The following is a 16,689-nucleotide window of genomic DNA, read 5'->3' on the forward strand; positions in this document are numbered from 1 at the left end:
TAGGCCCCTTCTGAGTTCAGGCCCTGCTTCCCCTACAGCTCCGCCCCTGCACACTGGACATGTAGTGTAGGAGTCTAGTGCATTTATGAGAGGAGCTCCCCCGCCTCTCCACAGCATACGCCGCAGCCTTTCGATCACTATAGTGTGGGGAGGCAGGGGGAGCACTCTGCTCACAAATAGGAAAACTCTGAGTCCACTGGATTTTCTCAGCACGCCTAGTATCCAAATGGCACAGCATCCTTTTTGGGTGGTTTTGACTACTAGTAGTACAGACCTGTTGCTGTAATTTGCTGCCCTTACTTAGGACGGTATAATAAGCTGGCAGGCCCATGGTAATTGTATCGGAGCATTATTTAGACACTGTTGGATTAAAGGGGTTTTCCGATTGTTTTAGGCTGCGTGCACACGACCGTTGTGTGTTTTGAGGTCCGCAAATGGCGGATCCGCAAAACACAAATGGCGTCAGTGCGCGTTCCGCAATTTGCAGAACGGCACGGACAGCCTTTAATATAACTGCCTATTCTTGTCCGCACAGCGCAGACAAGAATAGGACACGGAGTGCTGTCCACATCTTTTGCGGCCCTATTGAAGTGAATGGGTCCGTATCCGAGCCGCCAAAACTGTGGCTCGGATGCGGACCAAAAAAACGGTTGTGTGCATGAGGCCTTATACTGATGACTTATCCTCAGGATAGGTCATCATTATGTGATTGGTGGGACCGACTCCCAGCCCCCCCACCGATCAGCTGTGTGAAGAGGCCGCAATACTCCAGTGAGCTCTGCAGCCTCCTCGCAGTTTACCAAGCACAGCATCTTACATTTGATAGTGGATGTGCTTGGTATCGCAGCTCAGCCCCATTCACTTGAATGGGACTGAGCTGCGCCTGGGTCCTGTGTCCGATGAACGTGACGTCCCTGTCCTAGGAAGAGGCCAAAGCCTCTTCAAACAGCTGATTGTCTGGGGTGTCGGGAGTCGGACCCCCACTGATCACATACTGAGGATCTATCCTGACGATAGTTCATCAGTAAAAAACACTCCGTAAACCCCTTTAAGTTATGTGTTTAGCTGTTATGTGGTCACTGTATTGGTATTTACTTGTACAGTGTATTACACTTGCAGTGTGTGTTGGGGTTAGCACTTTACAGCATTATACAGAATATTATATGGATGCATTATCTGACACTAATAAATGGTCCCTGTACTGTATGGTGCTTATAATTGGGCACTGTATAGTACATTATAATTATTTCTAGACTGTATGACCATACGTCACGTAGGACTGCGTAACCAGGACCATCCAACAACAACCAATTCAATCAAGTGCAGATATGGACAAACCCTTTAAGAACTACAACTCAGCACACAAAGCAAACCATAGGACTGCAGGCAACACTCACATCATACCAGTTACCACCAGAGAAATGCTAACGTCATGGTGTTGTAATATGACTGTTGTTAGGTGTTTGACAACTTATGTTATGTGCTGATATTTTATTTCTTTGCAAATGTACCCTCATCTGTCTGGTGATACACTGAGAGTAAATAGCAGGCTGATTGCTATAAGATGCAATGTAGATACTGACATAAATGTACTGTTAGTGAAATAACCGGAGAGGAAATATTCGTCCCTGGGTAGGAAAATTAGGAAACAGATCACAAAGAGAAGAGACCGATGAACCTTTCATTTACGGTATATTAGCATGCATCCAATTTGTTGCAAATATTTCTGCAATTGTCCCCTTCATCTGGATAAGGCGGCTAGAAATCCACGTGCTTGCAACTGAAACGATCCTATTCGGATGAATGGGCACGATTTTTTCATCTGCAGAAATTTCGGCACCAAATCTGTTGCATCATCCTTAGGCACCATCCATGAAGCGGAACCATGGGCAGTATACCGTACAGTGGCCCATAGGCTTTCCTGCGACTCCAGAGCCTCTGCACGCTGCCGTGGAGGTATTCTCTACTAGAAGCAGGGCTCCTGGGTAAGAACACTGAAAGTGAGGCATCTGAAGGAGCGTGACACAAGGCAGGAGGCAGTATAGTAGGGCCTCACAGAAGTCTAGGGGTGCCTTATTACAGGTTCATAGAACAATGTTGTACTTGACGTATAAGGGCTCATTCACACACGCTTTTTTTTTATACAGCTTTTTTAGTGGCATTATTTATTTTCAGCATCCTCTAGATCAGTTTTTTTTAGGTTCTACATAGGAACCTATGGGAAAAACGCCCAAAAAAAACACATACTACATGTTGAAAAAAAATGTCACTGACCCACTAACTACACCTCTTTGTAGTTCACTAAAGACTTTAAAGGGGTTTTCCGAGATTCTGATATTGATAGCCTATCCTCAGGATACGGTAGGTCACCAATATCAGATTGGCGGGTTCTGACAGCTAGGACCACCACTGATCAGGTGCTTGAGGAGGCTTCTGCACTCCAGTGAACGCTGCAACCTCCTTGGAGCTTACCAGACACAGCGCCGTCCATTGTATAGTGGCTGTGTTTGGTATTGCAGCTCAGCCCCATTCACCTGAATGGGATTGGGCTGCGCTTAGACCACGTGACCGATGAATGAGATATCATTGGCCTAGGAAGAGGCCGTACCACTGCCTCTTCAAACAGCTGCTCAGCAGGAGTGCAGGGAGTCGGACCCTAACCGATCAGATCCCGAGGATAGGTCATGAAAATCTCGGACAACCTCTTTAAAGTAACATCTGATCGCAGTGTTTTACCCCACACCCAAAAAAAAGAAAAAAAAAGAAAGCAAAAACGCCATAAAAAAACATGTTTTTCTTTAAACTGCTGCGTGGGAATCCAGCCATAAGTCAGATGAATCTGGCCAGCCGTACCAGTTAGACCGCAGAGGGAAATTGATGCCAGAGCTGATCTCATAGTTTTCCGTGGGATCTTTTGTGGCATCAGTTTTGGTGCTGGAAGTCAAATATCTCCAGATAGAAAAATTCTGCATGCTGTGTTTTTCCATCCAGCACTGTTAGGCTATGGACACCGGAGCAATGCACAAAGTGCACCTACCCGTATATTAGTTGTGTCCAGCATAAGAAGACTAGCTGGACACTACTGATATCTGTGAGCCTCGCTTTATAGACGTGTACATGATGCTTTACAATTCTTCTCTCTGGGATCCTTTTCTACTTTTCCATTGAAATTAAACACAACTAAGGCCGGGCTCACGTCACCTTTTCTTTTTCCGTTCTTCTGAAAAACTGATTCTGGAAAAAATCGGATCCGGTTACATCTGTTGTGCACATTTGGCATCCGTTTGAGCCATTTCCATCAGAGGTCGTTTTTTTTAGACGGAAAAAAAATCCTACATGCAGTACTTTTTTATTCCGTCTGAAATAACGGATGCCAGATGTGCATAACTGATGCACAAGATCCGTTTTTTTTACAGGATCCATTTTTTTTCTTTTCTTCTGGCAGATCAGAAGAACGGAAAATGTAACGTTGATGTGAATCCAGCCTAAGCCATTAAACTGAGATGTTTAAACCGGACCATGTAGAAATTACACGAGACGTTATTTAAAGGAGCACTCCAGACAAAACATATACATTGTGGTTGCCTAGTGCTGGCCAGTGGAGCACCACTCATGGATCCTTAAAAAAACACAACAAAAGAGGAAATACTTGCATCATGCTCCGTCCCTCAGGCCCTGGACTAAACAAAAACAAAGAGTATGTGTTTTTCTGGAGTGTTCTTTTAAGGGCTGCTTGGGAACGAACGTGTGCCGGCCGGGCCCATATTGCAAACAGCGGGTCTGCAGTATACGGGCCCCGGCTGTTTGTGCACCGCATCATGGATGCGGACCCATTCACATGAACGGAGGCACAGGACCCCGCGAAAGCACTACGGAGTGCTTCCATGGGGTTTCTGTCTGTGCCTCATCACTGCAAAAAAATAGAACATGTTCTATTTTTTTGTGGTGCAGACGGATCACGGACCCATTCAAGTTGGGTCTGCATCCATCTGTGGAAACCGCACGGATGGTGCCCGTTTGCGGTCCCCAATGCACAGAACGGCCGGCACACGTTCGTGCGCATGAGCCCTAAGAATGTAACAGGTATTGTCCTCACATGTTTGTTCAGGTGACCTGTAGTATGTATTAGTGATGCCACTTGATAAGTTGAACGTTTCAGCATTTTCAGCCAACTTTGTGCTTTTGGTGTGAACTTTGTTGCTGTTGATGTTGATTTCAATACTTGTGTTTTATTTTGAATTCTTTTTAATTTCAGCTTGTTGTCTTTTTTTTTTTTTGGTTTTTGTTTTATTGCCCTTTTCCCCCCCTCTTTTTGTTTGATTTTGCTTACCAGAGCCAAAGCCTTAATAGAAGAACAGCGCCTTTTGTTCCTAGGGTCCAGGTAAAGGCTTTTTCTGCCTGACATTAACTACAGCTGTGTGTTTACATTTGTTTTTTTTTGTTTTTGTTTTGTTTTGTTGTGTTTTTTATGTTTTAGTTTGGAGAATGCATTGGAGGAAAACTGCAAATTTGGTTTGTTTTCCCCTATTTTCTGAAGTGTGTTGCTAGCATTGTGCATTCTCCAGTAGTGCATGTACATAGTAAGCCCATGGGGAAACTTTAAAGAGACAAGGTATTGTGTGGCTGCTTTAAAACTTTTATTTCAAGCCTTGAAATTACATGTTTCATAGCTGTTTTTTCAAAAATCAAAAATTCCTATCACCCGAAAGCTGGAACCATTAATGCAAAATCAGAGGACCACAGAGACACACTATGGGTCCATAGCAGGCTATAGTCGCCATATGACATATCCTTTCAGCACAGATCAGTAAGGGTAAGGCCACACCGTCAGGTTTCCTGATGTAATTTTGGAAGCCAAAATCAGGGGTGGATCATAAAACGAGAGAAAGTATGAAGGACATATAGGACGACTTTTCCTTTTTGATCCCACTCCTGGTTTTGGCTTCCATCTCATTTTACATACAGTATATACAGGGGAAACTCGAAAAATTAGAATATCATGCAAAGTTCATTTATTTCAGTGATGCAACTTAAAAGGTGAAACTAACATATGAGACTCATTACATGCAAAGCGAGATATTCCAAGCCTTTATTTGGTATAATTTGGATGATTATGGCTTACAGCTTATGAAACCCCAAAGTCACAATCTCAGGTCCCCTTTGCTCGGGGGGTATGGATGAATTAGCTGACTAGAGTCTGACACTTTGAGCTTAGAATATTGAACCTTTTCACAAAATTCTAATTTTAAGCTGCATTGCTGAAATAAATTAACTTTTGCACGATATTCAAATTTTTCGAGTTTCACCTGTATGTATCTATACTTCTAATTGTATTCTTCACCTGCTGAATGCAAGAGCAAAAATACAACATAAAAGCACACTCCAAATGAAGCTGGTACCCTGTGACATTCCGAGTGCAGGGCCTGAGGTGGGTGGTAGGGCACCGGCAATACACGGGCACCGGCCGCGTGCAAACCGCATTACGGATGCGGACCCATTCACTTGAATGGGTCCGCAATCCGGAAGGTCGGTGTGTAACGGAGGCATGGAACCCCACGGAAGCACTACGGAGTGTTCCGTGGGGTTTCTCTCCATGCCTCTGCACCATGCACTACTTTTTTGCGGTGCGGACCGCCCGATGCGGATCGCGGACCCCATTCAAGTGAATGGGTCCACGATCCGCATGCGGCGGCCCTACGGTTGGTGCCTGTGCATTGCAGACCGCAGACGTTCTTGTGCATGAGCCCTAAGCATCAGTTCTTTCCTAGCGTGTTCCTTTAATTATATGACTTGCTGCATCACAATAGCATACTTACGAACATCTCAGTTGGTAAAATTGGGACGTATAAGCCCCGCCCACAAGGACGCCCCAGAACTGCGTGGGGTTTGTGTAATCCCCACGCATTTTCAGCCCGGGACAGTTGGCAACTATGCAATAGCAATCCAATCATGCAGTATACTGCAGCACTTTATTTATATTTGCCTGTCAGTCGAGGGCTTTATGTTCCCCCTGAGCCCCCCTATAACCATTCTACGGCATAAGCAGAGTGTTTCACGAAACCCACGGGGGTCATTAAAGCTTCCGGAATGTAAAACCACACGTTCAAGGGAACATTTATTATTTTTTTTTTTTTAACTTTTTGTATTTAGACCTTTCCTTAAAATGCCTCTAAAATACAGCTAAAAATGCAGAACATGGCTGAAATCCTTTGAAGGTGTTAGAAAATAGAATCAGCGCCCTCTTGTCCATTCCACTGACCAATACCGCCATACCGTTGTCTGGTTTATCTTTATAGCGAGCCACAGTCTCTTTAAAGCTTTTACATCCACTCACAACCACGACATGCTTCCTCCTGCATTTTCCAGTATGTACAAGCTCTTGTCGTAAAAGATTAGCACGTCTATTTGTACCTTATTCTAAAAAACCAAAAAGGGTGAGATTTATCAAAACTGGTTTAGTTGCCAATAGCAACCAAGCAGATTCCACCTTTCATTTTTCAGAGCTCCTTTGGAAAATGAAAGGTCGAATCTGATTGGTTGCTATGGCCAACTGAGCCAGTTTTGCTTTACACCAGTTTTGATAAATCTGTCCCCAAAAATATTACATTTGGTGGCCTGAGCATATCATAAAAGTAAATGGGGAAAAATCGTAAAATGGATTTTGAAGTAAGGCGTTCACGTAATTGACGTGAATAAGGTACACATTGATTGCTTCTCTTTGTATTCTCCGTTTCCTGCCACCAGTCTGCATGCTGTGTCACCGCCATTACTGTGCTTTATGGTACAGAAAGTATGTGAACGCTCTGCTTTATTGTGCTGTGCTCTGGAGCTAAACGTAAGTTATCGCTCTGTAGGAATCACGTGAAGGAGCCTATTTTACTTTACTATTATATCCCACAACAAATAATCAAATCTGCAACCATAAGGATGTTCTGATGTATGCCTGAAAAATAAAAATTTACAAAGGAAAACTGGCTTAGTCGCCCTTAGCAGCCAATCAGAGCCCATCTTCCATTTTTCAAAACTCCTTTTGAAAATGAAAGGATCAATCTGATTGGTTGTTATGGGCAACTAAGCCAGTTTACTTTACATTAGTTTTGATAAATCTCCCCCAAAAGATTTTCAGGGGGATTTTTTATCCAAATTGGTGCACAGGAAGACTGGCTTAATTTCCTTTATCAACCAATTATATTGATCCTTTCACTTTTCAGAACCTCTTTTGAAAATGAAAGGCTCAGTCTGACTGGTTGCTATGGGGAACCAATAAGTTTCCACAGGAACTCTGAAAAATGAAAGGTGGAATCTGATTGGTTGCTATGGGCAACAAAGCCAGTTTTCCTTTGCACCAGCTTTGATAAATCTCCCGGTGTAACTTTATGCAGATGAGGGCTTCAGTGCACCAAGAGGCGGGGCCTGACCACACAGTGCCCCTCCAGTGCTCGCCGTGTTCCCGTTGCACTAAAGTTCTCATTAGCATAAAGAATAAAAGTCTTTTTTTTCTCAGGAACGCCACAGCCGATTTTTACAAAACAGGTATGATGTTAATCGGCAAGAACAACTCTACCAGGTTATATGCCTGGTTTAGTATGGTTGATCCTGCTGACTGGTGCCTTTTAAGCTGGCCATACACTTCAGATAGACAGCTATTTCTCTCGAAACCCCCCTATACACATGTGCATTTGTCTCCGCCGAGTGTGCATGTGTTGTGAATGACGGAAGGGGAGTAAGCCACTGAGAGACACCCCCAGTGACTGCTTAACTCCCTGAGCACAAAATGATTGCGCATGTTGAAATCCAACAGCCTGATCCAGCACATGTGGGATAGGGGAGACAGAACAGCCGCATACACACATATTTGCCAACTGTCCTGAATTTGGAGGCACTAGACCAGGGATCTCAAACTGCGGCCCTCCAGCTGTTGCAAAACTACAACTCCCACAATGCCCGGACAGCCTACAGGTATCAGCCTACAGCAGGGCATTGTGGGAGTTGTAGTTTTGCAACAGCTGGAGAGCCGGAGTTTGAGATGCCTGCACTAGACAGTCCTAGGAAATTTGTGCTGTCCCAGGATAAAAATAGGGTGGCTAACTCAAACCCCACCCATAAGTGGATGTTCCCAGGTGGGGTCCAGGTGTTCCCAAGGGCGAGGCTTTGAAGTTGGTAAGTATGTCCACATAGACAGCCAATCGCTACAAAATCTATGGGCTCAACCAACATGAATCTGGTACGTAAATGGGCACCTCTATGACATAGGCCCTATTCACACAACTGTATTTTTGGTCCGCATTTTTTGCAGATTGGATGCAGGCCTATACATTTCAATGGGCCTGCAAAAAATGCAGACAGCACATGGGATATGTCCGTTCCACAGTCCCGCAAAAATAATAGAATATGTCCTATTCCTGTCCACTTTGCGGACAAGAATAAGCATTGTTACAATGGATCCGCAAAAAAACGGATACAGCACGGATGACACACGGACGTCATCTGTGTGCAAAATGAGCACTATGGATGCTTAAAATAAAGGATCCATTATTTTATTTTTTTGTTCCTCGGAAGAACGGAAAAGTGAACGGTGATCTGTCCGCGCCTTAGGTGAAATCTTTTATAGTAACAGTGCAAGATATCTATGGATTATATATGGATAGTTCAGAGGTTTATAGGGAATATGTCTTCAGAAAATGACCTATTGTTTAAATCACGTTTTTTATGTTTAACATGGTTTGAAAGAATTTTTTATGATATTTTAATTTTCCACATCAATATCTATATTGAAACAAAAAACGGAAAATCCTGCAGTTTTCCAAATGGCCTCTAAGAATAACAATAGGTGCCACTTTTTGGTCTGTACAGACGTGACTGCAGTTGTCTGCTTATCTATACATAGAGGCGATACCATTACAGGCAGGATTAGAATGACAGATAAGACAGGATCCACCATTCACAATAGGTGATTGTCAGAGCTTATCTATTCTTTCCTTGTACAATGTCCTCTGCACAGGTCACAGAGGATGCCTAGAAAACTCTCCCATAGGCTCAGTTCACACCTGAGCGTTCTGAAAGGAGCGCTCTGTATGCGCGATTGTACGGGCGTTTACAAGCGCGCATACAGAGACAAGCGTACACACAGTGTCGCGCGTTCCCGAAAGTCTATGTACGGGAACGCGCGACAAGCGCCCAAAAAAAACGCTCCTGTACTTGTTTGAGCGTCGGGCGTTTTACAGCGCGATCGTACGCGCTGTAAAACGCCCAGGTGAGAACCATTCCCATAGGGAAGCATTGGTTTCTCCTTGTTGAGCGTTTTACAGCGCGTAGGAACGCGCTGTAAAACGCTCAGGTCTGAACTGAGCCATAGAGGTCACTGAGGTCCTCTCCTGACCATTGTGTCTATGGCCCATGGGGGTGCCGTAAAGCAATTTTCTTAATGCTCTCTAAATACTGTTAAGAAGAGCTCAGGCAAGATGGCCATTAAAAATAATGAAACGCTGGTAGAGAATTTAAAGCAAAACTCCAGACCCCTGTGCAACTCAGTAAGGGCCATAAACATATTAGTACATACTTAACCGTGTAAAGCTTAGGTCACATACAGACATGGCGAATTTGCTGCAGATTCTTGGTGCAGGTATCTCACAGAAAATGCACAGCACATTGCAATAAAATACATGTTAAGAAAGGCGGATGGCCATATGACTGTAGGGTCAGACTACACAGGGTTTGTTTGCAGTCTGTTACCATGGAGTCGCATTGCAGGTTTTTTAATTTCCGTGCTTTTTTGGTACTGTGGCACAAAAAAAAAGTCCGACAAGGTAGACTCTCATCTTTTAGCAGCTACACAGACTACATCTCATTGCGGAAGACTCAACGCGTCAGTAACTTACATGGACAAAGCATTGATTTCAGTGGGTACTGTGTAAGACCTGTTTCACACTTATGTTGTGGCTTTCCGGTTTTGAGATCTGGCAGAGGATCTCAAAACTGGGCCAAAACTGATCAATTTTGTCCCCGTTCAGGGCCAAAACTGATCAGGATGCATTCCGTTACGTTTTGTTGCGTTTTTTGACCTGATACAAAACCACTGCAAGCTGCAGTTTTTTGTCCGGTCTGCGAAATGGAACAAACCGATTCCAGCATGAAAATCAATGTAAGTCAATGTGACTGATTAGAAAATGGATCCAGCACCCACTGGCTTACAATGTTTTTTATACCGATCCGGGTTGTTCAGTTTAGATCTAATACAACTGGGTCTGACTGAAACAGATGCATCTGGATGTAATAAATGGCACAGATCTGTTTAATTCCAGTTTTGAGATCCTCTGCAATGCAGGTGTGAAACAGGCCTAATGCTTAAATGGGTTATCCCCTGATTAATGTAACATGAAAATTAACATCATATAGTACATGACAATCTCTCTCTAACAAAGCTAGAACCAGCCCTGGACCTCACATGGATCCAGAGATCTCCACATTCATTACCCCAATTGCTCTGCTGGATTTATATCAAGCTGGCAGCTCAGGGGGAGTGTCTTTTCTCAGAGGGCGTGTCTTTTCTCATGGGGTGTGTCTTTCTTCTGTTTCTCTCTCCCTATCACAGATCAGGAGGCAGTTGAAGGATGAAACTGAGCATGTGCGGCCTTCTCAGTGAGCAGGTCAAGGATATAAAGCTTTATGGAAGGACATATTCAGTGTCTGATTGATGTGGGTCCAAGCCTCCGCATCTCCATCAATCAGCAATACAAAGGGGCCCAGGAGCTGAGCTGCAGTGCCATGCAAGCTCGGACTGGCCACAGGGGAACAGGGTAATCCACCGAGTGGGCCCCTGAGATAGGTGGACCCCCTGTCCACCAGCACAGCATCTCAAATGTAAAAATATATATATATATATATACGGGTAAACTATCCAGTTTACTATTATAGACACATCAGAAGGTTAAGATGGCGTCTAGGAATTAGAGGCAGGACAGTCAGTATCCTCTCTCCTTAGGGACCCACCTTTTGAAGTTGTTGCAGGGACCCCTATAATCAGTCATCTTGTAGCGTCTTCTGTGTGGGCAGGTAATATTTGCATGTCGCTGGACAGTGGGCCCCCAGAATGAATTGTACTGGTGGGCCCTAGGCATCCCAGTCCGACACTGGTACCATGTGAGGATGTTCTGGAGGAGCAGTAAAGGGGCCCTTAACAATCCAGAGAATGCTACTTCTTCTTCTTTCTGCCAGGTTTTGGGCCCCCACCAGTAATTCACTCAAGCGAATGCTGTGGCGCCATTACACATCCCCAATACATCCTAAGGAAGGGTCGACCGTGTGTATTCTCCTCTAATGCAGACATACTGGCCCATATGCTTTATGACAGATGCTGTTACTACATCTGTAATCGCCACTCTCATAAGTGTTAATCTCTCTGCTTCAAAAATATCATAAGATTCTACAAAATATAATTACCAAGATATCTGGCTTCTTCCCACTCAGTATTATCTAATTGTGCAGATATAAGCCTTAATTAGTAAGTAATGCTCAGCGCTGCCCCAGATATGGATGTTTTGCTTATTTAGAGCATTCCTATTCTTCACATTGTAATTAGTGAGAACGTTCTGATTTCAGGATGAATATGGAGAATGTCCGGGAAAAATCAGTTCGAAACATGGCCGCCATGTTTTGTAGTCTACAATGTCATCAGAGGACACATTACACCTGCGTTTAGTTTGGGTGTTAGATAGGGTGCTGTGAAGGGTACACCCCCCCCCGCCCCCCCCAGAAAAAAAATGAAGCAGGGTGTTTGGTAGAGATGGGCTGGAGGAACATGTAAGTTGGGTGCTGTCTGTGTGTGTGTTGGGGAGGGGGGATGTTTAGATACACAGCTAGGAGAGAGAACTGAAACTTTGCCTTGGGTGAGGAAAAGCCTAGTTGGGGTACTTTCACACTAGCGTTTTTGTTTTCCGGTATTGAGTTCCGTCACAGGGGCTCAATACCAGAAAAAAACTGATCAGTTTTATCCTAATGCATTCTGAATGGAGAACATTCCATTTAGGATGCATCAGTTCAGTCCCTCTTACGTTTTTGGGCCGGGGAAAATACCGCAGCATGCTGCAGTTTTCTCTCCGGCCGAAAATCCTGAACACTTTCCATTGAAATGCATTAATGCCGGATTCCGCCCAAAGTGTTCCGGCAAAACATGCGCAGACCTTTAAAAATTTGAAAAAAATAAATACTGGATCCGTTTTTCTGGATCACAACCGGAAAGAAGGATATGGTATTGCAATGCATCTGTCAGACGAATCCTCATCCGGATCCGTCTCACAAATGCATCCTTTTGCGTCCGGATTGCCGGATCCGGCAGGCAGATACCTAATATTAGTGATGTCATTCACTGAAAGAAGAGCTCTGGCTCAGAAAGACCCAGGATTTTACTAGGTTGGTAGAAGAGTTTATTTTTTTTCTAAATTTTAACTGCATTGTAAAACAGAGCTCTGGCCCAGCGAAGTTCCCTTATCAAAATTTGAACTCTACCAAAAATCTTCAAATTTTGTTTTAACCACTCCCTTACCATCTCACAATCCTAGATAACCAGCGAGCTGAAATGTGGGACAACTTCTTGGGTTGTTATGAGAAACAGTCGACAAGTTGGTTGACAGACACACCCCTTACAGCTGAGCTGAGCTCCAATAATGCGGTGGGGCAGATAAAGATGATGGCCTGGTGTATCAAAACCCAACGGCTGGTGTATTAGGGCCTCCCTACTCTGCCCCCAACAGCAGTTGGATTTCAGCGTGCCCAATACTTTGGTTCTCAAAGAGGTAAGCTGCCACGAGAGGTGTCTAGCAGCAGCTTTCTACTCTTTCCCCATTGAGGACACATGCATGTGTATGTAGGAGCCAGTAGAAATAATTGTTGGTGAATCTCAAATTCAGGTAAGAACTATCTAATGTTTGGCAAGTCTAGGACACCTGGATGTATCATGGCTCTGTACAAGCCCTGAGTTGGATAAAACTGTAATATGGCACCAGTAGATTGGGACTTTACTGTACCTGTGCGGTTCTGGACTATAATACTGAGTATAACTCATGATCAGTGATGAAAAGTTACTCAACTAACTTTTTATGTAGGCTAGTTGTATATGTAAAATGGTGAAATGGACTAAATTTGTAAGCAATTTTGGGTAAGAACACTGGTGTAAGATGCAGTAGTACTATTCAGGGGTACCTACCTCTTAATAATTGTGGGACATCTTAGGAGGTCTATTGCTGGTGTAGATTTCTGGCATATTTTCGGAGGTCCTTGCTGCTATAATTTAACTCTGTTTTCTGGCACAAATATTCATAAAAAACAAACAAAAAAACCTATGTATTAATGTGTAAATTTGATCTACAGCCAACCAGATCCTGAAAATAAGAGCAGCAGCAGCAGCAGAGGAGTGTGCTGATCTTGCAGTCAGCAGTGACCAGTCCAAATCGCTTGATTGTGTCGGTGTGGGCACCACTTAGATGACAGAGTTTTGAGTATTAAGTGATTAGTGGAATGGAGACAAGTTGGAGGTTATTGACTATATAATAAAAAGTGCGGAAGGGTCGAATCCTTCAGGGGTAGAAATATGTTGATATTATGGAAGACAGTGACCTGTCCATTCATATCACCAGGTTAGTGAGGACAGGTCAGCACATCACAAGGCATTATCATGTTTAAAGGAAGAAAATGAAGTTGAAAGTTCCCACTTTCTGAAAAAAAAATTATAACTTAACCACCTAATTGCTAATGACCTCTTAAAATGCTTCCACATGTGATATCATCATACTGAATCAGAGTATAAGGAGCATAAATGTACTTGATCTGCACATATTCTACTTCCATCTCCTCTGCTTCCTTCTGAACTCTTACCTGTATAAAATAGCCCTCATATTCCTGGTATGAAATTAGCCTACATTTGCCGTACTGTATGTACATTCAGCATGAATCATTTTATTTCTGTTTGTATGTATGTAGCAGGATGGCATCTTTTATATATATATACGATAATCAGTGCTTCTCTTTAAAAGACACTTGGTGTTTCTCTCCTGCAGATAAAACTCTGGTATGACAAAGTTGGTCATCAATTGATTGTCACTATATTAGGAGCTAAGGACCTGCCATCGAGGGAAGATGGGAGACCGAGAAACCCTTATGTTAAAATTTATTTTCTTCCTGATCGAAGGTATGTAAAGAGGCTTTTGCCATTGTACAGTGAATTCGGAATATCTTCAGACCCTTTCACATTTTTTCACATCTTTGTGCTGTGCCCTTGTGCTAAAATAAAAACAAATCCAGTTTTCCCTATCAATCTGCACTCAATACCCCATAATGAGAAAGTGAAAAAAACAGAATTTTAGAAATATTTTTCGCATGGACATAAATATTCAGACCCTTACTATGACACTTAAAATTTATCTCTGGGGGCCTGTCACGGCCTTTGGAGTGCGCTATGACACTTTTGCCATGCTTGCTGTTGCCTGTGGCAACGTGTTGCTGTTTCAGCATGCGGGGGCAGTGTCACGGCCTTTGTGGTGTGTGCCGTGACATGGTTGCCTTGCATGTTGTTGCCTGCGGCAACGTGTAGCTTTTTATGCTGGTGTGTGCACTTCCCCTTTAAGTTGTTTCCTCCTCTGTCCGGTGCTGGAGGGGTTAACCACATTGTTGGGTGTGGTCACTATGTGCTTCATCTTACCTGTGGCTAGAGGCCAGGAGTCAGTGGTACTCCAGCCATGGTGTGTGCTGGAGTTATGCTCCTAGTCTTCATGTTTCATCTCCTAGAGTGAGGGCCTCCTTGTGGGACATCGAGGTCTCCAGCAATGTCTTCCCTCCCTTACATGTGTTGTATGTTTGATGTGGGGTTATGATTTGGTGTGTTGTAATGTCTAGCTTGGTGTTCCATGTCTGGTATGTTTGGTGATATCTTCCAGCATGGTTGCTTGACATTTCCCCGGAAGGGGGCTGGTTTCCCAGAGGTGTGAACCATAAACCTGTATGCAGCGCTGCCTGGAGCTGCCGTGCACCTTGCGGCATGGGGTCCAGGCAGTACCTGGTTTGCTGGATACCGGTGTGTGGGTGTTGTTGGTACGGTGTCCTGTTTGGTGTGTGGGCTCCTGTACTTATGCACGGGTTCCAGTTTACTGCATACAGTCTCCTACATTTCCTTGCAACTAGGCCATTTAAGACTCCTCTTCTTCCGTGTCTTGGAATAACAGGTCGTCTCTCCCCTGCTCCTATGAAAGGGATTATCAGGGCGACTCAGGGCCAAAGGTATCCTGGGTATGAGCCGTCCTACTATCCAGGTCCGCTCATATGGTGGGGAGTAAGGGCGAGGATTAGGGACGCTTTAGGAGGTGACCTGCTCTCTGATCCCGGCTTCCTGGCCTAGCTGCTTCCCCTTATACCCGACATTGTACGGTAGGGCCTCCCATTTCTCTTGATAATCTTTGAGATGTTTGTACACCTTGATTAGAGTCCATCTGTACTAAATTCAAATGATTGGACATTATTTGGAAATACACAACAGCCCTGTCCATATAAGGTCTCACAGCTGACAATGCCTATCAGAGCAAAAAACAAGCCATAAGGAGGAAAGAACTGCCTGTAGAGATCAGAGACAGGATTGTGTGGAGACCCAGATCTGGAGAAGGGAACAAAAACATTTCTGCTGTGCTGAAAGTTTCCAAGAGCACAGTGACCTCCATAATTCTTAAATGGAAGAAGTCTAGAACAACAAGGACTATTCCTAGAGCTCGCTGCCCTACCAAACTTAGTAATCAAGGGAAAAGGGCCTGGGTAAGAGAGGTGACAAAGAACCAAATGGCTGAGCTCCAAATATCCTGTGTGCAGATGGGAGAAACTTCCAGAAGGTCCACCATCAATGCAGCACTTCACCAATTTAGGCTTTGTGACAGAGTGGCCAGAAAGAAGCCTCTTCTCAGAGATTTTTTATTTTTTTTAGAAATAATCAATTGGCACTCTGGAAGAAGGTGGTGCTCAAATCCTGGGTTGAAGGCTCATGCATCCAAATAGAAGTGTATCCACTCAGTAAACAACTCATGAAAGCTTGCTAGTTTATTAGCATCTGTCTCTTTCTGTCCCTGGAGGACCTGGCAAACATTACAAGGACAGTGGGACAATGGGAACTTTGTAATTCTTCATTTATCCGGTGGTGGCACTACAGGGAAATTGAACACTTGCTGATGTGTTCCCACCACAGATCACAGTTGAACGATGGATCTCCCACTTTAATAAAAAAAAAGTAGATTTTTTTATTACTGCAAGGGAACAGCAGGTACAATATGTGTTTACATGTGACTCCATAGGTGAATTCAGCTTATAATATGGGTGCCCATCTGCTCATCGGTACCCAGGAGTAAGAAGTAAGCCTCAACTCTTGATAAGCTTTACTCCTGGGTACCTCCGACCCATAAACTCGTTTTCTAAGCAGTATGATAATATTTTCACCAGAAGAAGGGTGCGGCAGGCAATAGAAGTCAGTTATTTTTTAATTTTTTTTATTGGTTGCAGTGGCCTACAGTATCTCAAATGTTCTCAATGTCTGTGAATCAAGGTTGTAGCTGTAGGGGTTGCAGAGGTAGCAGTCGCTACCGGGCCCAGGAGCCTGAGGGGGCCCAAAGACCCTTGTGCCGCATAAGACACTGGCATTATAGAAAGTGCATGCTGGTCAAG

At 44.0% G+C, this 16,689-nt stretch overlaps 1 protein-coding gene across 11 annotated transcripts in view; it reads left to right on the forward strand.

The window, feature by feature from the left end:
• Positions 1 to 16,689, forward strand: part of RIMS2 (regulating synaptic membrane exocytosis 2) — a 638,194-nt gene that overhangs the window by 400,932 nt on the left and 220,573 nt on the right. For 6 of the 11 annotated variants that reach the window (XM_040432553.1, XM_040432561.1, XM_040432559.1 and 3 more), the window contains one exon: positions 14,052 to 14,182. In XM_040432553.1, coding sequence (XP_040288487.1) covers positions 14,052 to 14,182 — 131 coding nt within the window. Of the gene's footprint in view, positions 1 to 4,333; positions 4,382 to 14,051; positions 14,183 to 16,689 lie in introns of all 11 variants that reach the window. The other 5 variants (XM_040432551.1, XM_040432565.1, XM_040432552.1 and 2 more) reach the window with 1 other exon arrangement.

This window comes from Bufo bufo, chromosome 5, assembly GCF_905171765.1.
Source record: "Bufo bufo chromosome 5, aBufBuf1.1, whole genome shotgun sequence".
Classification (NCBI taxonomy): Eukaryota; Metazoa; Chordata; class Amphibia; order Anura; family Bufonidae; genus Bufo; species Bufo bufo.